Genomic DNA, 26722 nt, shown 5'->3' on the forward strand with positions numbered 1-26722 from the left:
CTTAATTTAGGAGTTTTGGTTCCCAGGCTTGGTTGTCATACCTTGATTTTTCCTCTCTTCCCACCAAAACCATTTTCCTTTTAAGACTTAGGACGTCAGTCTATCAAAAGTAATGGATGTGTATGTAAAACGAACAGCAATGGTTTAGCATGCATTTGTTTAGTGATCTCTGGCTTTTGTACTCCCTCTTCAGGTAGCATATGGAAGTTCAGCTCCACCTTCCTCTCACCTCAAATTTTCATTTCTAAAACAATAAATATGCTTTTCCATCTACCTCTATTGTCTTTGCTCTCATTTTTTTCTAGACCATTTTGATTAATCTTTCTAGTCTCACCTCAAATCCTACTTCTCCTTTGAAAGCATTTCTAACTTTTTCTGGCAGACTTTGAGTTCTTTCTTTGTACTTCCACAATTATAAATAGATGTTAGTATAACATTATTGCGTACAAACCATTACCAGTTTGTGTATTTGTTTCTCAACTAAATTGTATTTATCTCCCTTTAATTGTTACTTGAAGATAGTTGTTAAAGTATCTTTGCATCCCCAGAGGATAACACCTTTGTTGAATAACTAAATGTTGAATTAAAATGACAGTATTTTATAAAATTCTGTTTGCTTACTTAATGTCTTAAATTTATTTAGCATCAAATTAAGTTTGTTATTGGGATGTGAACTATGTGTAACTATTTTTTTAAATTTTTTATGTCTATTAAAGAAAAATAAACTATAACATTCCAATTATGTATTTTTTCTTGAAGGTCCGACTTAATGAAGCAGAAAAAAAGTATAAGGACATTCAGGATAAACTGGAAAAAATTAGTGAAGAGACGAATGCACGCGCACCGGAGTGTATGGCACTTAAAGCAGATGTGACTGCTAAGAAAAGGACCTATAACGAAGCTGAGGTGAGAGATTTTCCAATCTAGAGTATTAAAAACTACATGACAGAAGTAAATACTGTTCATTTATTTTTAAAAGTAGAGGTTTTATAATTAAGTAGAAATTTGTATTGCTCTCTGACTTTAAAAAAATGGAATGGCTTCATGTGGCCATTTGTGCACTTCATTTTAATGTATATTTCTGCATAAATGGACTTGAATGGGTTTTTGTTTTTTTTTTCATTTTACTAAAATGTGTAATTATTTTGTTAGGTTATATATAACCGTTCCCTGAATGAGTATAGAGCTTTAAAGAAAGATGATGAACAGCTTTGCAAAAGAATTGAAGAACTTAAAAAAAGGTAATGTAGTTACTTAGCAGTTTTCAGAGTTATTTCATTTAGTGATTAAATGATCTAAGTGAAATGGACTATTACATTTTTATATTATTGACAAAGGAATTTTGCTTCCTGCTTTTCGGATATTAAGTTTTTCATTTCACTTTTTCCATTATTATTTGCTGTTAGTACTGATCAATCTTTGGAACCTGAACGACTGGAAAGGCAAAAAAAAATATCTTGGTTAAAAGAGAGAGTAAAGGCCTTACACGATCAAGAATGCTCAGTCAATCAAGAGATCGAACAGTTTCAGCAAGCCATAGAAAAGGACAAGGAAGAGCATACCAGAATTAAGTGAGTTAATTCTCAATTAAAAATTGATAATTTTTTCAATTATTTGAAAAAAATCATGTAGTTTGCTCTTTACATTCAGAGAGAAAACAAGACTTTCTTATTTCTTCTACAGAGTAAGGAATCTTTAAAAATCATTCTCTGAAGACTCCTTATCTTTGTAGAGTTGGACAGTCTCTGGGATTCTGCTGCTCCTCACTGTTGCATCATTTTTTCCCATGCTGATTTGAGGGCCTTCTGTTTTTCTCTAATAACACAGTTATTTTAAATAAAGAAATCCACTTTTGGTTTTGAAATTAGCTGGTGACTTGTTGGTATGCAGGTATTGGGAGAAAGGCTGAATGTTTTTGTATAACCATCATGTCTGTACTGGTTTTCACTTTTATTTTTTAGGAGAGAAGAATTAGATGTGAAGCAAACCCTGAGCTATCATCAGAGGCAGCTGAAGGAACTGAAAGACAGTAAAAGTGATCGCCTTAAAAGATTTGGTCCTAATGTTCCAGCTCTTCTTGAAGCAATAGATAATGCTTACAGACGTGGGCGTTTTACCCATAAACCTGTAGGCCCTCTAGGTATTTATCACCATTTACTCATTGCATAACAAACATTAGAAATGAGTTTTTATTTTCAGGAAGGACCCCATAGACTCTAGTTTTAAAACTTACCAACAAGCTGTGTAGTTGTATGCGGACTTTAATTTGTACATAGTTTAACAAAAAATTATAGAAGCACTTCATGATTTTCCTTTTTTAAAAGTATAAAGTAATCAGAAGAAAATCAGTTTAGGAAAAGGAAAAGTGATTAAAAAATTGAATAATCTGATTCTGATTTTTTTTCCCTAAATAGAGTAAATGAAATGAACTCATTTGAATAAATTGATTAATAGGAAAATCTGATGACCTCAAGATGTAATCAAAGTAACTTTCATCACCTGAGTTTTGTGTTACCTTTATAAATGACTTTCTTAGTTTCTGTTTTAGTTGGACAAGGATATTTCTAAGTTCTCTTCAAGGGAAATTCTAAGTTCTGGGGTTATTTATATGAGAATTTAAAAAGATTAGTTGAATTCTTCCTTCCTGTCTTCTCCCCTCCCAGTTGAATTCTTCTGAGGAGCTCTCTCTAGTTCTGTACATCATTACCTGAAAATGACACTAATTTTTTTGTGATCAGTACAATATTACTATATTGAGTGTTCTAAATAATGTCTCTTTGTTTTAATGATACATACCTCTATACCATTTCAATGAATGAGGTAGTTTTTCCCCTTTAAATCTAAAATCTCAGTATTACTCGGTTCTAGAACCGATTAATCAACTCTTTGACTTGATTTTCCAAACACCATTCAGAGACTAGAGTGATAGAAACTTACATAGAAAGACCACTGTTAACTTACATTGCAGTGAGATAGTTTTTTTCGTAGTATTTGGTGACTTTTCTCAGCGCATCTAGTGAATATGTTGAGATTTCACACTCAAAGGAGATCTATAATATCATTTAAGCTCTTTTGTATGAAAATATTTTGAAGTCACTAGTGAACTGTTCTAAGGAGATTGTTAAACATTAATATTTCACGATAAGTAAGAATTGATGGGCCTTTTTATTTAAAATTTTCTTATTCAGGAGCTTGCATTCATCTTCGGGATCCTGAGCTTGCTTTGGCCATTGAATCTTGCTTAAAAGGACTTCTGCAAGCCTACTGGTGCCATAATCATGCTGATGAGTGGGTACTTCAGGAACTGATGAAAAGGTTTTACTCACCAGGGACCTCAAGGCCACAGATAATAGTTTCTGAGTTTCGGAATGAGATCTATGATGTGAGACACAGGTACGGCAACAGTTATCTAATACCATTTCTGGTTTTGCTCACTCATGTGCAGTAGGGATTAGAACAGTGTGGTGTTAACCTTATCTGCACTGCTGTTAACCTTATCTGCACTGTAAAACGTCATCAAGATACTTTAGTTTCAATATAGGCCTAATGGATGCATAGCGGAATGAGAGACACTCCCTGCCCTTGCAGTCCTTACAGGAGGTTTGTGGTGAGGAAGCCTGCAGGGAGATAGATGGAGTGTGGCGCAGAGATTATGCTAATAAGGGAGATGGTGTAGACCTCACCACTTTGAGAGTGTGACCCTCAGTGACTCTTCTTGCCCTGGCGCGTGCCTGTGCTCCTTCCTAGGCTTCTGTGCTTCCTGCAGACTGACTGGCTGGGGTCTACACTCTCCGGACTCTCCCACCACATCTTCTCCCTCTTAACCCCCGCTCCCCTCACTCCTGCTTGCATTGACTCTGCTGACATTGCTAGAGCACCCTCTCCGATTTTTGTTTTTACGTCCTGTTTAACCCTGTTGTAAAGTTATGACCCCATTTCTCCACTTCCTTTTATAGGAAAACCTGTTCACAAGAATTGTCTGTTTTAATTTCTCTCTTCCCCTTTTTTCTTGCCCCAGTCAAGCTTTAAAAACTTCATCACATGCCAAAGTAGCTCCTGTGAAGGCACCAACGACCTTGCTTTGCTTGATTCTGTGGTCAGTCCTTCTGGCTGACTTGACTACCTGCCACGTTTGGTGCATTGACATAGTTGGTCCTTTCATCCTTCCTGAAGTATTAGCTTATTTAATTCTCATGACAACATGTTTATAATATTCGTAGAATAGCGCCTCACGTATGGTGTTATGTAGAAGCTTGCCAGGAAATCAACTGATTACAGATAGGTTTTCAAGTGTTTTCAGCAATTTTCCACTGTCTTAATATCTGTTACCTGTTCGCTCACTAAAAAATATGTACAATTAAAATTTGAGAAGTTGATCCTTACGTATTTTTCTCTTTCAGAGCTGCTTATCACCCGGACTTTCCAACGGTTCTCACAGCTTTAGACATAGATAATGCAGTTGTTGCAAATAGCCTAATTGACATGCGAGGCATAGAAACAGTGCTCCTAATCAAAGTAAGACCAGATGTTCACTGTTTTTTGGAAATTTTTAAATTTTTAAGACTGAAGGTTATCTGAATTCCTGTTCCTTCTCTATCGTGGGGTTCCTGTTACGTTTCATTATTGTGCTTTTCCTTCGTAGGAGTATCTGTAGGTTAATACAGAGCCAGTTGGTTTTATATGCTTCCTTTATAATGTTCTGTTATCCTTAATAAAATAATTTCACAAATGGTACACAATGGCTTAATGTTTTTGTTCTTTCTTGATTTGCTGCCAAATTCACTTTTTATTTACCCTTAGAGATATGTGTTACTCAATTTTTAAACAAGTAATTTACTTGATATTTTATTCATTCTTTTTCTTAAGCCTTTGAGTCTGTAGACTAAATCAGTTTCCTCTTTGTGCGTGTATTTCTGTGTGCTTGTTAACATTCATTCATCTTATTTTTCATCGGTTGGCATAAGTTTGCTGAGGACAAAAAATTCAAACAGAAATCTGTAATCAAAACAAACATAGTACAGTGTTTTTTCTCATTAATAGACACCGAGAAGTTTCAGTGGTGTCAGCAATCCAACAGTGAATGAGTGAGAGAGTGTGTGTGTGTGTTGCAAGTTTATATTGTAATTATTTGTGGGGTTGGCTCTTTCATATTTTTAGAAGGATACTTGAAAGGAAGTTATGAAGTCCTCTGGTGAAGGTCTCCCCAAGGAGGTTGACTAGACTTCAGTTAAACCTAATCCCCCTTTTATTTCTTCTGTGGCTTAAATATTCCTGGACTTTCCCTACATGATTGAGTATACTAATCTTTTATGGAAATTTCTTTGCACTTCTCTTCATGGAGTAAAAGTCATTCAAAAAAATAAGATTTTATGAACTGGGCTAAAGTAAATATTTTCATGTGAAAACATACTTTAAATTGTTTTTAACTTTAGATAGAAGGCAATACTATAATCTGAAAGTAAAATATATCAGTTTGTCAAAGCAAATTTACTGTGCTTTAAAGACTCACTAGTTTTAATTCTTTGACTCTTGAAAGTTGTTTTGAAACTTTTACTTCATGGAATTATTTTATATGAATGTTTAAATAAAAATACTTTAATCATAAAGTAAATATAGGTAATACCTTGAAATTGTGGCATCAGAAATGCTTTAGAATAACTTACATGTATTTTTCCATCTGTTCTCATAGAATAATTCTGTCGCTCGTACAGTAATGCAGTCCCAAAGGCCACCCAGAAATTGTAGAGAAGCTTTTACTGCTGATGGTGATCAGGTATTTGCAGGACGTTATTACTCATCGGAAAATACAAGACCTAAATTCCTAAGCAGAGATGTGGATTCTGAAATAAGGTTGGTATCCAGTGTGACCTTACTGTGTGGGTCTCTCTTCTCTTTGGAGGTCAGTTCCTTTCATGCTACTCTATTAGTAGTTTCCATGAAAAGTTGTGAGTAAGCTGAGTGTAGCATTCTAGGTTGGCTGTTATTTTCCATCCTCACTTTGACACTCATATTCTGGACTGAGAAGACATGGTGTTCTTCGTCAGCATTGGGCAGCATTGACTGGCTGATTTGCCTATTGTTTTACTACTTGTCTACAAAGTTAGGCATCTTAAGTTAAAATGTAAATCAGTGACATCACTTTGTTCATTATTTAGTTCTGCTGATTTTGCTCATCGAAGGTACAAGTGTGCTGTTTTATATTTTGGTTCAAGTTTGTGTGATGTCTTTGGCACTTTGAGTTCCGCTTTTCTAGAAAGATGAGTCAGCACAATTATTGGGCTGTCGGAAAAGGCGTGATGCATTTTTGCATAGAAAAAAAAACATCATGACTCCTCCAGCAACTCAGTAGATTACAAATCCAGGAAAATAATCTGGAGGAGGCAGCTTAAGAGGCAAAAAAACTAGTAAGTGCACGAAAGTGATTCAGAAATATGCAAAAGAATTTTTAATACCAAAAAAAAAAAAATCATTTCCTAGCCAAACTAATTAAGTTGATGAATTGATGGCTTGAAACTGAATTAGTGACTTAGAAGCTTTTAATAAGAGCTTAGGACTTAAGTGAAAGAAATATGCGAGAAAATTGAGTAAAAATGAGTGTTCTAAATGACATGTAAGAGAAATAAAAATTTTGTTGAAATCGATTCAGGTAATATTGGTTATTTTTGTGATTATGAGTGGTGCATAAAGGCAAATAAACATGGGAGATATTGGAAGTTTCATCAATCTTAGAGCAGAAAAAAGTCAACTGAGCGGCAAACCAGTGTTGTGACACACTTTAAGTTGGCTCTGAATCTCTGACCGGCTGGGTGACAGCTCATAAATGTTTGAGTAAACCTGTGTAAAGTCACCTGCGTAATGACACATTTTTGTGTGTTGCACCATGACATTGCAATTAGGCCTTCATAATTCTTAACTGGGAAGACTGAATTATGTGATAGTCAAATGAACACAAGTGCAAATGTAAAAACATTACCCTGGTGGATGTGTCACTAGGCAGTTCACACTTTTTCTTTCAACAAAAATGCCTCGTGGGCATTTGTATTCCAAGTCTTTAAAAAAGTGTGGCATTCTGGGGAAAGAGGGTAAGTATATCTCAGCAGCAAATCACAATCTCAGATTCTAGCCTTTTAACAATAGGGGTTCAGATCTTATGTTTGCTGTTGATTATTTGACTTCCTTTTTAGCCAAAAGTGTTTGTATTAATAAGTAGTGGACAAAACTTTGTTTTAAAAGCTAAGTAAATTTGGGATTTTAAAAAATTGCTTCCCACATGATAAACATTACTGATTGAAAATATCCCACTTTCTCATGATATTTAAATGACTTTTTGTGACATCTGTTTTGACCTGAATGAATATGATAGTTATCTGATATTTGGGAGCTAAAAAATAATCCTTACTGCTTTTTTCCTAAATACAGAAAATATAAATTTTAAAACAAAAGCAGCTCATAATCCCATTTGTCCATAGTCACTGATGACCCCTTTAAAATAATTGCAATTATGGGGCCTCCCTGGTGGCACAAGGGGTTAAGACACAACCTGTGAAGCTGTCTGCAGCCTCTGCAGCATGAGTTTGATCCCTGGCCAGGGAACACCCACATGGTGAGGCAGACCTCTCCTGACTTGCCCGCTGCTCCCCTCAGCAGTGTATTTCGTCAGTCTGCCTGTTCTGTTCCCCACACTGTCTCTGGTGAATCCTCTCACCCCCCGCATCTCTGACCTGTACCCCAGCTCTTGTGTGCATAAATAAATAAATCTAAAAAAAATCTGAAAAAAATTAATTATAATTAAAGGCGCATGTGATGAAAACACTCTAGCAGTACAGAATGATATACAATAAAGCGTGAAATTCACTGCCCTTATCTTTCTTTCAAAAGTAAAGTAACAATTTAACACTATATATACTTCTAGAACACTTCATATACTTGTGCCATGTATGTATGATTTTTAAAATTAAGGTATAATGCACATGCCATAAAATCCACACTTTTTAAAGTGTACAGTTATATTCACACGGGCTTGCAGCCATCACCATTAGCCAGTTCCGTGACATTTGTGCCACGCCAAGAGGAAAGCGTGCGCACCCCATTCCCCTGGCAGAGAGAAGGTGCTCCCGAGACACCGAAGTAGCCTCTGCTGTGCTAGGCCCTTCAGAGCCTGGACATCTGCCTCCTTTACCCCACACTTCTCTCCCTTGTCCTCCTCTCCTCCCCCTCCTGCACGCACAGAGCACAGCTTTACTCACCAGCTGCATGTGTTGGGCTCTGTTCGTCACCCGTGGCTGTCTGTGTTTCTTTCCACCCTCTCTGGTTGGTCCAGATGATGAGCAGCAGCGAGGGCACAGGTCCAGGGCCACTTCTGTGTACTCACGCTTCACCTTGCACTGTGCTGCAGACATGATGCAGTGTCCTGTTCGCATTGTGATGCTGTTTATTTCCAGATTTTTTTTCTTTTTATTTGAGCCCTTCACGTCGTAATTCTGTTTCTATCTCTGCTTGTTACTGTGCACAAATGAAACTTGACTCCAGAAGATGACTTTTGAGAGCTCTTTATTTTCATGTTATTAATTCATAACCTGGTAGGAATTTAGAATGCTGATTTACCTGGATAGGGTTTTGCAAATACACTATTACAAATAAGCCTTTCTTTGTAAAGATCTAAAGTATTTGTAATATTGAGTAGTTTGAAATTATTTTTTAATCCTCTCTTCTCTATCAAGTGAATTGGAGAATGAGGTTGAAAATAAGAAAGCCCAGATAGTAAATCTTCAACAGCATTTGTCTGCCCTTGAAAAGGATATTAAACGCAATGAAGACTTTCTTAAGAGGTGCCAACTACATTATAAAGAGTTAAAGGTAAAAAAATATACATCATTTTTTTTTTCTCAACTTACCACTTCCAGGTTAATTTAAGATCCTACCAGTCATTGAGTTAGAATTCTCAAATTTTTGGACTCCAGCTCTTCATCTGCAGCCATAAAATAGCTTTCATTTATGTGGATTTTATCTATTAGTGTTTACATTATAAACATTAAAACAAAATTTAATATTAAAACAGTAAACTCATGCGAGTTACATTTTATGAATAATTACTGTATTTTTCAAAGCCAGAAAGATTTAGGAATGAGCTTGACATTTTTATGTTTTTATAAATAGTATCTAATTTAAACTTTGATTTATGTGGATATATCTATCAATATTTATACTATGAAAATAGTTTTAATTAAGACTATTCGTTTATTTTAGAATGATAAACTCATGTCAGCATAAATAGAATTTTGATGAAAAAGTCATTTTTGAAAATCGAAATGTCAAAAATGACATTTTTATAAATAATGGATTTCATCTATCAGTATTTACATTAAAAATTAATAAGAGCACGCTCTTTCTCCTTTTGCTAATAAACCTGTCATTTTAAAATGTAAAAAACAAACAAAAAATTTCAGAATATTCTAAAATAATAAACTCATGTGTTCGTGTGAATAGCATTTTAATGAAAAGTGTTTTTCAAAAACCAAAAATCTTTAGTGAGGAGATTGACATTTTTATATTTTTGTAAATGTCTACCTCTTGGCATAAGCTGCTGTAGTCAGTCTGTTGTGCTGGTACACATCCATCAAGAGACTTAACTTCCTATACACTCATTTGAAAATGGTGACTAACGTCTTAGTGTTGTTATGAAAATAGTTTTGACATCCTGGATCCCTCAAAGGAGTCTCAGAAGACACCGAGAGAGTAATTGCATTGTACTTGAGAACCCCCAGACTATAACTTGAGGTGGGTTTCAGAGAAATATTTTCTCTGTGGATTCAACATTGTCATCACATAAAATGGAAAGATGGGAGTATTTCATCTCTCTTGCATGGGCGTGAATTAGCGGGAAGAGTGATGTAGCGGACTTTTTGTGTCTCATTCAGTTACTCAGAAAACCTTCTTTAACAAAGAGAAAACTTTGTGGATTATTACTTTCTTTCCAGGGGGGTTTCTTTTTTTATTTGCTTTTCTGTTACTAAAATACAAATACTTTTTTTTTCAGATGAAAATAAGAAAAAGTATTTCTGAAATTCGGGAACTTGAGAACATAGAAGAACACCAGTCTGTGGATATTGCAACCTTGGTAAGATTTTTTTTTTTTAATCTAAATGTCACATTAAAGGATAAAACTGTCAGATAGGCTAATGGGGTCTAATCCCAGCTTTTTTTTAATACTTTTCATTGTGGGTAATTTTTACAACTGCTGTTTTCACACACTCATAGGAAAGAAACTACCTGTTGTATGACTTCAGTTGTCTCAGTAGTTTGTCCATAGAGCATGCATGATGATTTATTTTGCCTTCTCCATGAAATAAAATTTATCAAACCTTAGTTGTGCTTTTGAGTGAACCACTTAGCAAAATGTTTCCCAGAGAATATCAGGATTAATGGATATCTTTTAGTCAGTTGTTGATCTCTTTTCATCGTTTCCTTTTTTTCTCAAGTTAATTTAATATTTTTTTTAATGTTTTATTTTTTATTAATTATTTTGGGTTTCCATCCCCTCCCTCACCCCTATTTTCCCACAATTAAAAGTGTTTATGACATTCAGCTTATCTTCTTCGAGTAACAGTAAGGAGTGAGAGATGCCCAGTCTTGTAAGATGAATATGTATATTAGGTGTGTAGTCTGTACCAAGCACCGCATTTAATCCTCAGTATATAGCTGAGCAACACAGATAAGGATGCTGCACCAATGTGGCTTTGATCTAAAGAATTTGTCTTCATTTTTTATTAGTAGCCTTGTTCTCTCTTTTTCATTTTGCTTCTTTAATTTATTTTAAAAGGTATAGACTGTATTTTTACTTACTCAGCATTTGGCATATTGTCAAGCATGAGATATGTATTTATACACAGTATATTTTGAAGGAAAAGGAGAGAATTAAAATAATTTTTGATTGTAGCCTTAATAAGCACAATGCAGTTTAACCAGTCTTCTCAATATCACTCCTTATTTTTTGCCTGTTTTTTTCTACTTACCAATCATTTAGGTATGAAAATATCCAAGTCTGCTTTATATTTGTCTTTGATTTGTTTTGCTGATAGCCTGTAGTTTCTATAGGCTGTACCATTTGTACTGTTTTTTAATGTGGTAATTTAATTAATTGTATATGCTCTGTAAAATGTTACTAGGAAGATGAAGCGCAAGAAAATAAAATCAAAATGAAAATGGTTGAGAGAAATATGGAACAACAAAAAGAAAATATGGAACATCTTAAAAGTTTGAAAGTAGAAGCAGAAAACAGATATGATGCAATTAAGCTGAAAATTAATCAGCTTTCAGAGCAAGCAGATCCACTGAAGGTATTATATACATCATTGTTACCATGTTCTGTGTGTGCTTTGTTTTAATTTTATATCTATAATGTGCTCTCTAGAGACTGCCCTAGCAAAACTTATAGCTGAATGTAAACCTCCCCCATAAAAATGAGATGTGAATCATTTTTATCATTGGTTCAATTAGAATTAAACACTTCAGCTGAAATCTTTAGGAAAATAAATTGCCAGATAAGTTTCCTCAGATTATTGCTTTTAATCCCTTTTTATTTTACGGGGTTCTTCCCCTCCCTTTTTTAGAACAGGATAAGGACATCTGTCCACACTGTTCGTGAGCTTTCCTATTCTGTTTTTCCAGCTTTCCTCCAATAACTCTAGGATTAGTTGCTATAAAAACTAAACTTTACATAAAATACTATCCAAATCCTGTTTATTGGCATAACTCAAATTCCTGAATTCAGTTGCCTTTTTTTAACACATGCTTTTTGAAACCAAATTTAGGGAAATAAAATTGTTTAATAATTCTATGTATTATTGTATGAATTGTAAAATTGTTTAAAAATTGTATGAATTTCTACCTTCTTTAAAAGTATAGATATCTGTAGCTTATTCTCATTATTTTTATGAATAATGCAATTATTTTCAGAACTTCAATTCTTATTTATTAAGACACTGAGAATCAGTACTATATTTTAAGAGGAGAGGGAAATATTGATTTCATTCTAATATACCCCTCAATTTTTACATGAAAATTAACCCAATTGAATCAAAATGTTAGATACTTTAAAAATTTAATATAATTTGCATGCATATGAACTTATATTGTTTTAATTTTAAATTGTATTATCTAAAATTTTCAGAGTTGAGAGAATATTAAAGGAAGTTAGAGGAGGAGCTGCATAGAAACCACCTTTCCCTATTTATGGTGTATTTCCCAGTTGTTATCCATATAGCTGGGATTCCTGTCTGCCATTATAACCTAGGTGGTTTAATATTTTATGTTTGAGAAAAGACTAAAAAAAAGGTAAAAGACTGATAAGTTAACTATGAAGTAAAATATAAAATATTAAACTTGTGAGGAGAGAAAATAGTTACTATAGGACATAAGAATTTAAAATACAAAATGTCCAAGATTTAAAAAGACAAAAGTAGGTTTAGAAAGAGTAGCATAGAAATAAAGTGAATACGGGCCTCCCCAGTGGTGCAGTGGGTTGAGCGCAGCCCTGTGGAGCTTTCCTCAGCCTCTGCACTGTGGGTTTGAGTCCCAGCCGGCCAGGGAGATTCCCACATGGCGCAGTGGACCTCTCCTATTACACCTGCTGCTCTGTCAGCAGTGTATTTCGGTCATCTGCCTATTCTGTTCCCCACTCTATCTCTGGTGAATCCTCTTACCCTCCCACGCCTCTGGCCTGTACCCCAGCTCTTGTATAAAAATAAATAAATCTTAAAAAAAAAAAAGAAAGTAAATATATAAATACATAATAATATTGTTAGTGATAGATACAACAGAATTTAGAACTCAAATTAGAGTGGTAAAGTTACAACAAAGATAAGAAAATATAAAATGGGTAAAGAATTGCACAGGGTATAACTTAAAATCAAAATGGAGTATGTTAAATCAATACAGAAAAAGAAAGGTTGGAACCTTAAGTGGTTATCCCAGGCAACTTAAAAACAAGAAATGATCAAGAGTATATTGTGGTCTATTCTTTTAGAGACCTCCAGACTAAAGCAACTCCTGGAATTGGGAGTCCATAAATAGATGCCAGAGCAGAAAATATGGGCCAAAAGCATTAAGAATTCTTGACTTTAGCTTTTTGCCTTGGCTGCAGATTCTGAAAGCTAGGAGTTGAGTCCTTCACTAAACCTTCTTTGCAGGGGTCCACTAGCAACAGGTTTATCCTTTACCACTTCCAACTGGCCCTCAGTAACAATAGGACCCAGAGAATATGGCTCACAAAACAATGTCATTCCTGAAAAGCACCATCATGATATATTAGCGAGTTATAGAGAGTATTTGGTGTAAACTTGTAGTTGTAGAAATCGTGACATAGGGAGTATTTTTCTCTGTTAACAGTTTGTTTTGATTTACACTTGCAAACTTAATATTTAGTTGTAAATTTAACTTGTGGCACAAGGGAATGTGGCCTGCACAGAGCCAATGTTAATTTTTTTTTTTTAGCTACAACTCTTGTATTTTTCCAATGATTGCTACACATTACAATATGCTTTATCATATTATAGACTACTTTTTTTTTAAAAGTAATCATGAAATAGATTTTTTTTTTTTAAGATTTATTTATTTATTTATATAAGCACTGGGTACAGTCAGAAGCACGGGAGGGTGAGAGGACTCACCAGAGCCAGAGCGGGGAACAGAACAGGCAGACTGATGAAATACACTGCTGAGGGGAACAGCGGGCATGGCAAGAGAGGTCTGTCACGCCACGTGGGACCCTCTACGGCGGCCGGGGATCAAATCGGCACAGCAGAGGCTGCAGACAGCTTCACAGCCCAGCACTCAGTTGCTGCGCCACCAGGAGAGGCCCTGAAATAGCTTCTTTCAATTATATTTTATGCTCAACATCATGGGGTTATACCTCTGGGAATGACTAAATAAGTCAGTATTAAAATCCTTCCCTTCCCCACACCAACCCACTTTTTTTTTTGTCAAGTCACCTTTCTAAACCAGATTTTCTCTGTCGGGTGGCACTGTAAATATTCCAAACCTCCGTTGTTTTAATTCTGTTTAGGCTAATGTGACTTCCCACAGAACTACCTTGTTCACCAGAATAAGGTTGAGAGCACTGTAATATTTGGAGGCTGCATGTAAGAACATGAATGTAATAGTGTGTCTTCTCAATTTGGGGGAAACGCCTCACTTCTATTCAGGCTCATATGGACAGGGACACACAACCAGTTTGCCTCTTCAGATTCCACTGTCCTGCCTCCTTTAGTAAATTACCAGTTCATTTTATAACTAGGCTGGTAAATTTTTGAAAGAGGTTTGTTTTGTTTTGTTTTCACTATGGGGACTACACCTGAGGGGAGAATCCAGTTACGGTCCAAATATTAACAACAATGTAAGAAAATAAATAAATTAAAAAAAAAACAAAAAACTTTTCTTTATAGCTTATTTTGTTTTACTCAAACAGGATGAATTAAATCTTGCTGATTCTGAAGTGGATAACCAAAAACGAGGGAAGCGGCATTATGAAGAAAAACAAAAAGAACATTTGGACACTTTAAATAAAAAGAAACGAGAACTGGATATGAAAGAAAAAGAACTAGAGGTGAGCCATCATTTTCCCTTTCATGCTTTGTTTGCAACCTTAGTCATGATTATTAAATGCACTTTCCTTAATGTCATGTTTCCAAACATAGACAAGTTGTCTGATGAATATATATTTTGTAAAGAATAACAGCTGTTTTGGTGAATCAACAGAGGAAGAGGCGTAGGGACTCTCGAAGTGTGGAGACTTAAATAGACCGACGTGAGGAGGACTCCAGGCAGGGCTGCAGCAGTCCCTGTCATGCCTGCGTCATCTGGAAGAGGCTGCGCCTCACAGCCACGGCAAATGCCCGGCTTGGCAAGGGGGTAGCAGCCGCAGCCTTATGTCTGCAAAGCCTCCTTCCTCTGAGTAGCCGGTGCGTCGGCTAGGCTGGAATTCAGCGCCTATTTCTAGACATCCTTGTAGACAGCTGTTAAGCAGAAACCATATTTTTAGAAGAAAATAAGTTGACAGCAACATTAGTCTAACTAGAAGAGCTGGATTCCAACTTTACTTTCATAAATCATAGGAAAGTGATTTGCATTCTGTAATCCATTGCCTTACTTGCTTAAGATTTTAGATATGGAATGTTACGAATATGAAATAAGTGCTATGTATAAAAGAGCCTTTGTTTTCTGATATTTACAAATATGGGGGGGGGTCTGTTACTTTAATACAATTTGGTTTTCAGAGACCATTGTGAAATACACAGAAAGCTGTGTGTGACCTTAGCACCCTGAATGCCAAATGTAACTGCAACTTGAAATTTCTTTCAATAGCGAGTTTTGGAGATCTTACAAATAGTTGTACACAGTAATGTACTTTTCTCTTGAAGATTTATAGTGCCTCTGGACACTTGTCAATACAAAGCTTACAGAAATAATGGTGTTGAGTATAATTAAAATACATTTTTTAAGCATAATTAATTTCAAAATTTTACTTTGTACATTTTGGCAAAAGTAGTATAATGAATTTTTATATCAAAAAGAGTTTTAAAGCTATCAAACATATGTTATCTTAGGAGAAAATGTCACAAGCAAGACAAATCTGCCCAGAGCGGATAGAAGTAAAAAAATCTGCATCAATTCTAGATAAAGAAATTAATAGATTGAGACAAAAGATACAGGCAGAACATGCTAGTCATGGAGATCGAGAGGAAATAATGAGGTAAGTGGTTGGTGACTGTTTTATTTCCATATATATTATTAAGACATAAAAAATGTTTATCTTAAATTTGGATAAGATGGCTATAGCAGATAGGGAAAACTAAACTAGTCTTATATGTATGTTAATACTATACTTTTTTCCTTCTATTGCAAAATTCTTTATGGAGTACATGTTTACATAAATGTTTTTATAACCTATGAGATTCATATAAACATAAAAATAATCAGCTTCACACTTAAAGAAATGCAAATCACAGCAGTTCTTTATATATCAAGATGAAGAAAACGTATACTTCATGTTAGTGAGATTTTAATGAATTAGATATTTTTCTATTACTAGTAAAAATGGAAGTTCTAGTACAGTTAGACTACAGAATCAAAAGCAAGACTAACTCAGGTTAAATTCTAATTCTACTCTTTGTCATGTGACATTGGCAAATTACATAATCTTCTGAAACATCATTTTCTAATTACAAAATGGGCATAAAGTACTTTAGCTTTTGGGGTTGTTATGAAGATTAAATGAGATAGTCCATAGTAAATAGAATATATGGAGTACTTAGTGTATTAGATGCTATGTATCCTAAGGTATGTTACAGTATGTTATTATAGCATAAGAGGCCTTCAGAAAGGCCTCTTAATAACACTTTAAGAACACCCAGTTGAACACTTTATGTCAAACACCTTCAAAAAAATTCCATTTGGTTAAGTAATTTTGTTATGATTTAAAATGAAAAAAGCAATTGGTGCTTAGAAATGTGTATTATAGTGGTGTAACACTGAAAAGTTAGAAGTAGCATACAACTGCAGGATAATTAAATTACAGTAGAAAATTGTAGCTGTTATACTTTATGAAGAACTTTTCATGTTAAAAAAAATGGAAACGAGTAAGTGATCACAATTCTATTTTGGAAAACAATGGCAAGGGAAAAAAAAAGAAATCTTTCTTCAAAATAGAAAATACCTCATGTTTTAAAAATACAGTATAAAAGTGCACGCAGTGGAAAGCTTTACTTTCTCTCTGTATCCTCATCCTCTCCTTCACTTTTTCCCTTTTATCTTAATGTATTTATTAAATATACTTTTAGTGTTTGTACAAGTGCAAGTTCATGTTGAGTATATGTCATTTTTCATCCTTGCAGAGTCAAAAGGTAGCACATAATATAAACTGTTTTCTTTGACTTAGTGATACCTTTTAGATTTCTTTCTATCTCAATAAATAGGCTTTTTCTCATTTTTTAATAATATACTATATTTAACCATCTCTTATTGATGGATAATTGAATTTTTATGTAATCTTTGCTATTATAAAAAAGTGTTTATTTGCAAGGAATGAATTGGGAGAAATAGGTGGAAGGGATTAGTAAGGAAGGATACTTCTATGACTATATGTTTTGACTTTTGGGAACACTAAATTTTACATAAAATGAAATTAAATCAAGAAGGATGGGAGAAATCTAAACAAATAAAACATCTCTATTTCAAATCAGTAATTTCCACACTGGAGGAAGGAAAAAGCCTGATTCAGAGAATTTTAGAATACGGTAAATTTACGTATTACGGAAATAATTGTGAGTCCATCTTGAATGATTCTTGGTGGAAATTTGTTTTTTGTAGTAGTATGGTGTGACATTCTGCAGCTGTTGTGGGACTGAATAAATGTTAATGTTGCTAAGAACCAGGTCCCTACTATAAAAGAAGGAAGACAGAAGCATGGAATAATTAGGTGAAGAAAAATAGTGGGGTTAAACTGCAGTTGCAGTTAGGGATATCAGTATGAACTCATGTTTTTAGTTCTGTTGGTAGAAAAGTTCTAGAAGAAATGTCACCCTGGTAATAATGAGAACCCAAAATTTAACTCTGTTAAAATTAAAAACAGAGGGTGATCAGCCTTGAGGATTCCCTGGGTAGACAAAATCAGTTTATATACACAAATCTTCATTCAGCTTATTTCAAGGCTATCTTGGTGTAGGTGATTCTTATTTTAGCCTCTGGAGTGTGCAAGTAAAATTAAACTCTTTCTTAAGCATGATAAGCTGCCTTGTAACATCTTTTTTTGCTTGCTGTTTTGGTTTGCAGAAGTAAGCAGGTCCATATGTGTTTCTTTTCCCCTTAGTTCCACTATGGAATATTACTCCATATCAGTTAATTGAGGTCTCCCTCATTCCTGCTGCCTCATCATACTGCAGCAGGTTGGGGGACGGGAGATAGCAGTCAGCACACCATGCTTCGATACTTGTTCTGTTACTGCATTTGAGTAGTTTCCAGTATTTTAGTTAACATGTGATGTTGCAGTGAATTGCCTTATGTACGTGCATTTTGCTGTTGTTGGATAGCTGTCTTCACAGTGAATTTCCACAAGTGACTGTAATAGACTGAAGCATAGTACATAAGTGATTTTGTTGTTATATAATGCTTAATTCCCCTTCTTAGTGTTTCTACCATGTTTGCTTTTTCGTCAACATTCTATGAGAAAGAATGCTTCTTTCTACCTTGCCAACATTGTAATATAGCATGTAGAGTTAAGCTTTTTAATTATTGCCCATCTGATGGCTGGAAAGTGGTCTTTTAGTGTAATTTTAACTCACATTCCATCATTGTGAATGAAAATGAATATCCTTTCATATGTGTAAGGATCATTTTTTGTGCATTATGTGTTTTTGACCATTTTTCTGTAGGCTATTTAGTCTTCCTCATCCTCCACTCCCACCATTTTAAATTTTTTAAAAGATGTATTTTGGGGATATTAGTCATATGAAACATTCTTTTCTTTCGTTATTTGTCATTTTTGAATTTGTTCATACTCTTTTTGCGTTTTGGCCATGAAACAATCACTTTTATTAAGCTCAATATTTCAGTCTTTAATTATATCTGGATTTTAGGTCATAGTTTGCCGCGGACCAGCCCAGCGGTGGCGGGAGATTGAGACAATCTCAGGGTTGATTGAGAATGAGCTAAAGGTGGTCGAAGGACTTAGGGCGAGGGACAAAAAAGAATGACACACAGACACACTCAAGGGAGAGTGAAAATCTGAGTGCAATTTATTGAAGGCAATCTTTTTTTTTTATACATTTTCTCTATAATTACTTTCATTGTTTTTGCACAGAATCTGGTTAATCATTATCAAAGTATACGTAATCACCGTAACACATATCATTACATATTGCTTATTATCTTTCACAAAATCATATAAATCAAGAACATTTCATACTGTTATTTTCCCTGCTGGAGGTGTGTTCTAGATCTTCTGATTCATTATTATGATTATATATTTTCTATTATTAATATCTTTTCAGCTTATATTTATTTCTATATTTGATTATTCTGTTTACTACACGCATTATAGTCTGTTTCCATGGTTACATTCCTTTATTATGAGCTTAGTTACTGGCAACATATTTAAGTGGTGCCTCAATCATTCACAGGCCTGTTTGTTCCTGTTGCTTTACACGGATGATCAGGTGGGAACCAAAATCCCCTCGGGGACTGCGTCTGTCTTAGGTTGTCAGGACTCACTTCCTGATCTTACCCGTCATTGACTGTCCAGTCCAGCTCACAGGGGCAGAGAGCATTGTGCCAAGACAGCACAGCCACCCATTATTGATGCGAGATTGTGGCAATTGTAACATTGCTCTCAGGAGCCGCCACAATAGTTCAGAAGCCTTTCTCTGTACCTGGGTTAAGGAAGGCATTTACTTCTTTTTTTCCCCTGGTACATTTATGTGCTCATTTTTGTTTGATCTCATTTTTTATTTGGAGCTTATGGTATGAGGAGTGGATTTTATCTTTTTCAAAATGGCTATACACACGTTTCAAAACTTGTGTGTCCTCTTATTTCCTTAAGAATGGAAATAAGCATAATATATTTTGTGGTTTTCCATGTTCAGGCTGTTTACCTTTGGCTTTTGTATTTGAAGGGTAGCCGGATAGAAAATCATCTTTCTTGCTGACTCCTGTTTGTGGCGGTTCTCGTTCATCTCTTAAGTCCTTAACTTAGAGCGTCAGTGTGTACTTCTCCCTTGGTCTGCCTCAGACTTGTCAGTATGTAGATTTCAGTGTGAGTTCTCAAAGCTTTTCTTATATTTTTAAGTAATTTTCTGTTCTGTTGTTTAGTTTTCACTTTGGAGGTCTTCAGTTATAGAAAGTTAGCCTTTGTCTTCTCTAGTTACTTTGCCCATTTTATCTGTTTTCCTCCATTTTGTTTGCCTTTTTCATTGCTGATCTCTGTCTGTAAATGTTTGCTGTGGCTGGTGTCTGTTTGCCCCTCGTTATCTCATTTTGTCTTTGTGTGTGTGTGTGTGTGTGTGTGTATGTGTAATCCCTATGCCTTGGATTCTGTAGATTCTTACTTTGCCTCCCCTTGATTGTCCCCTTCTGTTTTTACCTGTCTGTCCTCTGAGTTACTATTTATCTGTTCTTTCAGTTCTGCTTTGTGCTGTTTCTTCTTGGTAGCCACTTGTCTCATGTTTTGTTTTAATTTGTGACATTCAGTTACAGTTTTTTTTTTTAAATTTATTTATTTATGTATACAAGAGCTGGGGTACAGGCCAGAGATGAGGGGGGTGAGAGGATTCACCAGAGACAAAGTGGGGAACAGAACAGGCAGACTGACTGAAATACACTGCTGAGGGGAGCAGCAGGCGAGTCAGGAGAGGTCTGCTCCTCTGTTGAGGGCTTCTCTCTGGCCGGCTGGGGATCGAACTCGTGCTGCAGAGGCTGCCGATTGCTTGATAGTGTGGTGCTTAACCCCTTGTGCCACCAGGGAGGTCCCTCAATTACAGTTTTTACCAACTTGGTGACTTTGGTCTAGTAAGTTTTCTTTGTAGGGGAGTCTTGCTGCTTTTTTCCACCTACTTTTTCCATAAATATCTCTATATGGATGTTATATGTGTGCCTTTTTTTTTTTTTAAAGATTTATTTATACAAGAACTGGAGTACAGGCCAGAGGCGCAGGAGGGTGAGAGGATTCACCAGAGACAGAGCAGGGAGCAGAACAGGCAGACGGACTGAAGACACTGCTGAGGGGAGCAGCGGGTGAGGCAGGAAAGGTCTGCTGTGCCATGTGGGTATCTCCCTGGCCGGCCGGGAAGCAAACCCACGATGCAGAGGCTACAGACAGTTTCACAGCACTGCGCTCAACCCGCTGCGCCACTGGGGAGGCCCATGTGTGTGCCTTTTGATACTCATTTTTTTAGTTAGATTTTTCTGGACTGGACGTTTGAAGGAGAATGGGGAAAGACAAAGTAGCTTTCATATTTTGTCAGGCTCTTGTTCTGCCCTGCTCCAGCAAGGAAGTGTTGCCCTCGCTAGGTGTGCTTTTGCACAGTAGCTGTGTCTTCTCTGCCTCTTTGGTCTTGTCTTGTTTAGACTAGGGTGGAGGGACCCTAAAGCTCACCTTGTGTTCCTGTGTTCCTGCACTGGTATCTGAAACATTTCTTACCTTCCTGTGTAATCCTATCACCTTTGAAAGATACATACATTTGCTAGCCTTCTTTAAGATCTGCCACCTCTGGGGCCCACCTGGGCACTTTCTTCAGGTTCTTTCAAGGGCTTGGACTTTGTCTTGGGCCAGCCACATACCTGTCCTTACGCAGGGCAGAACACGCTCATTCTGGCAGTGTATTTTCTTTGGAAAATTAAGAAATCTGCTGCTGAGGTTTCCCCTCAGTTTTCCTTGCTCTTCCCTGTTAAGTATATTTGGGGTTTTACTTGTATTTGTGTCCTTTTGAATGGCACTTATTTATTGAATATTTTGTTCATAAAATAGGCAGTACCAAGAAGCAAGAGAAACCTATCTTGATCTGGATAACAAAGTAAGGACTTTGAAAAGGTTTATTAAATTACTGGAAGAAATAATGACCCATAGATACAAGACATACCAACAGTTTAGAAGGTAAGTGCATAAAAAGGTTGCCACATATTGTAGCTTTTTGTTTTGTTTTCACATTATCCCTTATACATAATAAAATTAAATCAGTAGAACTTTACATGATCTGCTAAAAGAAGGAGCTGCCAGTTTGCCTTGTCAGCCAGAATTCCGGCTTTGAATGTACCTCATAGCCAGCTTATCCAAGACAAGGATGGTAGAGTTTGCATTGTGCCAGGCAGTTTCTAAGATATTCTAGGTACAAAATGATTAAGACATTGCCCTGACCCTTTTCCATTAGAAAGTTGAGGGGAGACAAACAGATGAATAGACTATTTATCCATTTAGCCTAACACTATATTAGAGTTTAATCCGCTCAAGGACAAAATTTGCGTCTAGTGCATTAAGGTAAGTAATGCCTGACATAGATTAGTGGAATGATTGGTAGGAACTGACTGTAATAGTGAGATATAATGTGTTACGTATGGGAAGGCATCTTTATTTCATGTTTATTATAGGATGTATGTTAATTATAGGAGTAAGTAAGTGGTTAGAAATATAAAAGCATAGTAAACAAATCACATAAGTTCCTACCTATTGCGTGGGCAACCAGTATGAACATTTGGGCATATTTTTCTCTTACATGCTGAATATACAGTTTTTTATATTCTTTTTAATGTGCCCATTTTCTTTATTTCAAGGTGTTTAACTTTACGATGCAAATTATATTTTGACAACTTACTGTCTCAGCGTGCCTATTGTGGAAAAATGAATTTTGACCACAAGAATGAAACTCTGACTATATCAGTAAGTATCTTAACTCTTGGAGTGGTAATTGTTGGGAGAATTAGCTGCTGCTTTTCTTTTGATGATACATTGATAAACTTTAACCTGTTGTCTTTGAAAAACAAAAGAAACTGCTGTTTAAGTTGTAACTTCCTCCCCCTCCCCTCACATAACCACATTATTTTCTTATAATGATATTAGGGATTTTTATTTTCAGTGGTAAGTATTTATATTCTCCACTGGTCGCTTTTTTAAAAATCACAGGATTTTAAATTACGTGAAACATTATTAAAAGTTCATATTCTCTTTTAATAGGAAGCTAAGATAAGATTTCTCAAAGGATGTTATACCTCATGTAATTGACTTTGTATTTCTTGTTTCTGAAGGTGTCCCTAAAAATCACACCTCTCTTAGATGACAAAGCTCTACCACATTCAACTTTGTAGACTTTTATGTTTGTAGATTGTTTCAGTCACATCCACTAAGGAGTATTGCATGTAACATAAAAAATGTATAGTCAGGACACCAAGGTCAACTACCTACTCTGAATTATTAGAGCACAGTTTTCAATAAGTGCTTACTACTCTCACTTGCCATAAATTTTATACTTCCATTTTAATACTGAGAATAAGAAATAATTGGCAGTACATATATGCAACATAATACTCACCTAAAATTTTTTAAGAATAATAAGAATGTCAGCTCATTTAAAATGGTCAGAACCTACCAAGTGAAAGCATTCACATGGTAAATAAGCACATTAAAAAGTGCTCAGTATAGTTAGTTATACCACAATAAGTTACTGTCAGACTGCTATTACTGTGACTAAAGAGAACAAGACTGATAATATCTTGGGTTGGCGAGGGTGTGGACTTAGAACTCTCATACCCTGTGGGAGTATAATTTAGTAGAACTAATTTGGGAACCTGTCTGGCAATGTCTGTGGAAACCATTTCATTCTTAAAACCCTTCAAAACTGGCAAAAAATCATCTATGATTATTAAAGTCAATTTAGTAGCTACCTTTTGAGGTAGTGACGGGAGGGAATCTCTGAGATACTAGGAATGTTCTAGGTTGTGATCTGAGTAATGGTTACCTAGGTGTGGGTGTTATGTATGTGCACATAGAAATCATTGAACTGAACACTGAGGCTTTGTGTTCTTCACTTTATATAAGCTCTATTCTAATAGACACGAGACAAGAAGAAAGCTTTGGGATGTTTGGGTTGTTTATGCCCAGCGCCAACATTGCAAGACAAATGAAGTCACATTTTCCGACACCATCATCCCTATGATTCAAGAGAATGTCATTGCTTTAAGAATCTTTAATTTTCTAGTGTGCCTTTTATAAATAAGGAAACTGAGGCTGAAGGCCTTCAAACTCTGCAGTTTATCTAGGACTTCATTCATTAGATTTATATAAACTGCAGTTTGGGAGCAAAATGCTGCTTGCTGTTCAGTTCTTTTATGTGGGATTTTTTGGTTTGGTTTGGTTTGGCTTTTTAATGCCTGTGTTTATGTTGCTTTTTCATTTGGATTTTCATAGAGGATTCATACTTACGATAAATATAAAATTTCAGTTTATGTTTAAATTTAGAATTTTTCATAAAACTGGTCACTGTTTTTTCATCTTATGTACATTTATTTATGTCTGGAATTCTATTGAAGTTAAATAGAATCCCTTTTAATGTTATTTCATACACTTTTTTTTTTTTTTTTTTTTTTTTCAGAAAACTATGAGTTTGTTGTTTCTTTAATTGCTTTTTGAGTAAAGAGGATTTTTTTTAAAAAAGAATTTTAAATCATTACTACTGTTAATTATTGGGCCAGTGTAAACATCTTTTAATTTGGTCTTGTGTCCTTTGACATTCAGAAATACTCTTAAAGCCCCTTAACCACTAGATGTCACTCCCAGTTCTGGTAACAAAAGATTATCTTGGCACTGATGCGTGTTTGATAAAAGAAATAAGGAAACCAGTCGTATTTGCAGCAGCACAAAAACAATAAAATAGTGAAGAATAAATTTAGTCAAAGAGATGAAAGATCTGTGCACTGTAAAATCTAAGGCATTTTGTTTGGTGAAAGAAATTGAAGACACAGATAAGTGGTAGGATAGCCCTATTTCATAGAGCACGAGACTCAGCATTGTTAAAGCTATCCATCAATTCACTGCAATCCCCCTCTAGATTCCAGTAGCATTGTTCACAGAAATAGAAAAAAAAAATCCTAAAACTCTTCTGAAACGTCTAAAACTCCTAACTAGCCAGAGCAATCTTGAAAAAGAACAAAGCTGGAGGAATCACACTTCCTGATTTCAAACTATATTACAAAGCTGTAGTAATCAAAACAGTGTAGTACTGTTAGAAAAACAGACATATAGATTGATGGAACAGAATTGACAGTCCAGAAATAAGCTCATGTATGTATGGTCAACTAATGTTTGACAGAGGAACCAAGAATAAACAATGGGGAAAGGACAGTCTCTTCAGTAAATGACATTAGTAATGACATTCAGTAAATGACACGTGCAAAAGATTAAAACTGCACCCCTATGTTATACCACTCACAGTAATCAGCTCGAAATGGATTACAGACTTAGAAGACTTGAAAACCATAAAACTCCTAGAAGAAAACATAGAGAAGACGCTCCTTGACATTGGTCTTGGTCATGATTTTTCATATTAGACACCAAAAGCATAAGCAGCAAAAGCAAATATAAACAAATGGAACTACATCAAACTTCTACACAGCAGAAGAAACTGTCAACAAAATGAAAAGGCTGCCTATGTAACAGAAAATATTTGTAGACCATACATCTAGTGAGTCAATAACTAAACTATATGAAAAATTCATACAAATCAACAGCAAAAAAACTGATCTTTTAAAATTGGTAAGGGGCCTGAATAGAATATTTTTCTAAGAACACATATTAATGGCATAGGAAAAGGCATTCAGTATCATTAATAATCAGGGAAATGCAAATCAGAACCACAGGGGGAGATACCATCTGTTAAAATGGCTGTTACCAAAATGAGGAGAGACATCCTGGTGCAGGTGATGTGGGAACTACTTAAGTATCCATTGACAGACTGCTGGATAGCTATCTGAGATAGGATCTCTAATAGAACATTATTTACCATAAAAAGGGGGGGAATCTTGGAATTTGCAACAACATGGGAGAACCTTGATAACATTGTAAGTGAAATAAGTCAGGGAAAGGCAAATACTCCTGTCCTCTCACTTGTATGTGGGATCTTAAAAAGCTGAAATCAGGGATGGGAAAACGGGTGAAGGTGGCCAAAGGGTGCAAGCTGTATGAAGTGAGTGAGTTTCCCCGTGTTTCCTGTTAGGAGTTACACAGGTTTAGGTCTTCTACACGGACTGTAATCCACTTCAAGTTGATTTTTTGTGAGTGGTGGAAGTTAAGGGCACAGTTTTGCTCTTGCATGTAGCTGTCTAGGTTCCCCAGTGCCGTTTAAGAGAGTGCACTTTCCCCATTGTCTGTTCATGGCTTCTTTGTCAAATATTAGTTGAGTGTATGGGAGAGTTTATCTCCAGGTTCTCAGTTCTGTTCCGTGAGTCTTATACGGTGTTATAGATCAGTTTTACTTCAGTAAAGCCAGGGGTGGGGGGGAATCTTTGCCGTTCTAGAAAGACTAGTTTATTTATTTTGACCATTAACATTTGCCTGGCATTAGCACTTTTAATATTAAGCCTTGGAATTTTGGTGTGTTAAATCCAGTTATGGTATCACCTTGATTCTCACAAAAACAAGACCACCGTTATACAGCTCACTCTTATACTGTACAGTATTTTAAATGGCGGATGGCATTTCCACATGACTCAGTGATTTTATTTATTTGTTTTTAAACTATAAACTCATTCTTGTAACCTTTTTGGTAAGAATTGACTCAGACTTTCCTATGCTTTTTTGTTAACGCATTCAAGGTCCAGCCTGGAGAGGGAAACAAAGCCGCCTTCAATGACATGAGGGCCCTCTCTGGAGGCGAGCGTTCCTTCTCCACGGTCTGCTTCATTCTCTCTCTCTGGTCGATTGCTGAATCTCCCTTCAGATGCCTGGATGAGTTTGATGTCTACATGGTAGTGTTAAATTTTAAGTTATCTAATTTTGTTGTTCAAAGTATGTTTTGATAAGACGTCAGTTTTCCTTTAGTTTTGCCTATAACTGAGAAGATCCTGCCCTGACACCTCACTTAGTTTGTGGTAAGTGTGGGAAAGCACTAAGTGCAGCCTCTCCCTTGCCACCACACTGCTGGCAGCCTGACCTGGATTTCAGCTCGCTCTCCCATCCCTGGTACCCCTG

General features: G+C 35.7%; 1 protein-coding gene across 1 annotated transcript in view; it reads left to right on the top strand.

Annotated features, from left to right (window-relative positions):
* Positions 1-26722, top strand: part of LOC119259601 (structural maintenance of chromosomes protein 6-like) — a 43451-nt gene that overhangs the window by 13590 nt on the left and 3139 nt on the right. The window contains 15 exon segments of the mRNA XM_037528591.2: positions 760-906; positions 1153-1241; positions 1407-1571; positions 1962-2140; positions 3189-3393; positions 4401-4515; positions 5690-5850; positions 8721-8856; positions 10037-10117; positions 11166-11336; positions 14465-14602; positions 15603-15748; positions 21515-21640; positions 22315-22420; positions 26347-26499. Of these exon segments, the coding sequence (XP_037384488.2) occupies positions 760-906; positions 1153-1241; positions 1407-1571; positions 1962-2140; positions 3189-3393; positions 4401-4515; positions 5690-5850; positions 8721-8856; positions 10037-10117; positions 11166-11336; positions 14465-14602; positions 15603-15748; positions 21515-21640; positions 22315-22420; positions 26347-26499 (2118 nt within the window).

This window comes from Talpa occidentalis, unplaced genomic scaffold (assembly GCF_014898055.3).
Source record: "Talpa occidentalis isolate TD23 unplaced genomic scaffold, MPIMG_talOcc4v2.1 talOcc4.5, whole genome shotgun sequence".
Taxonomy (NCBI): Eukaryota; Metazoa; Chordata; class Mammalia; order Eulipotyphla; family Talpidae; genus Talpa; species Talpa occidentalis.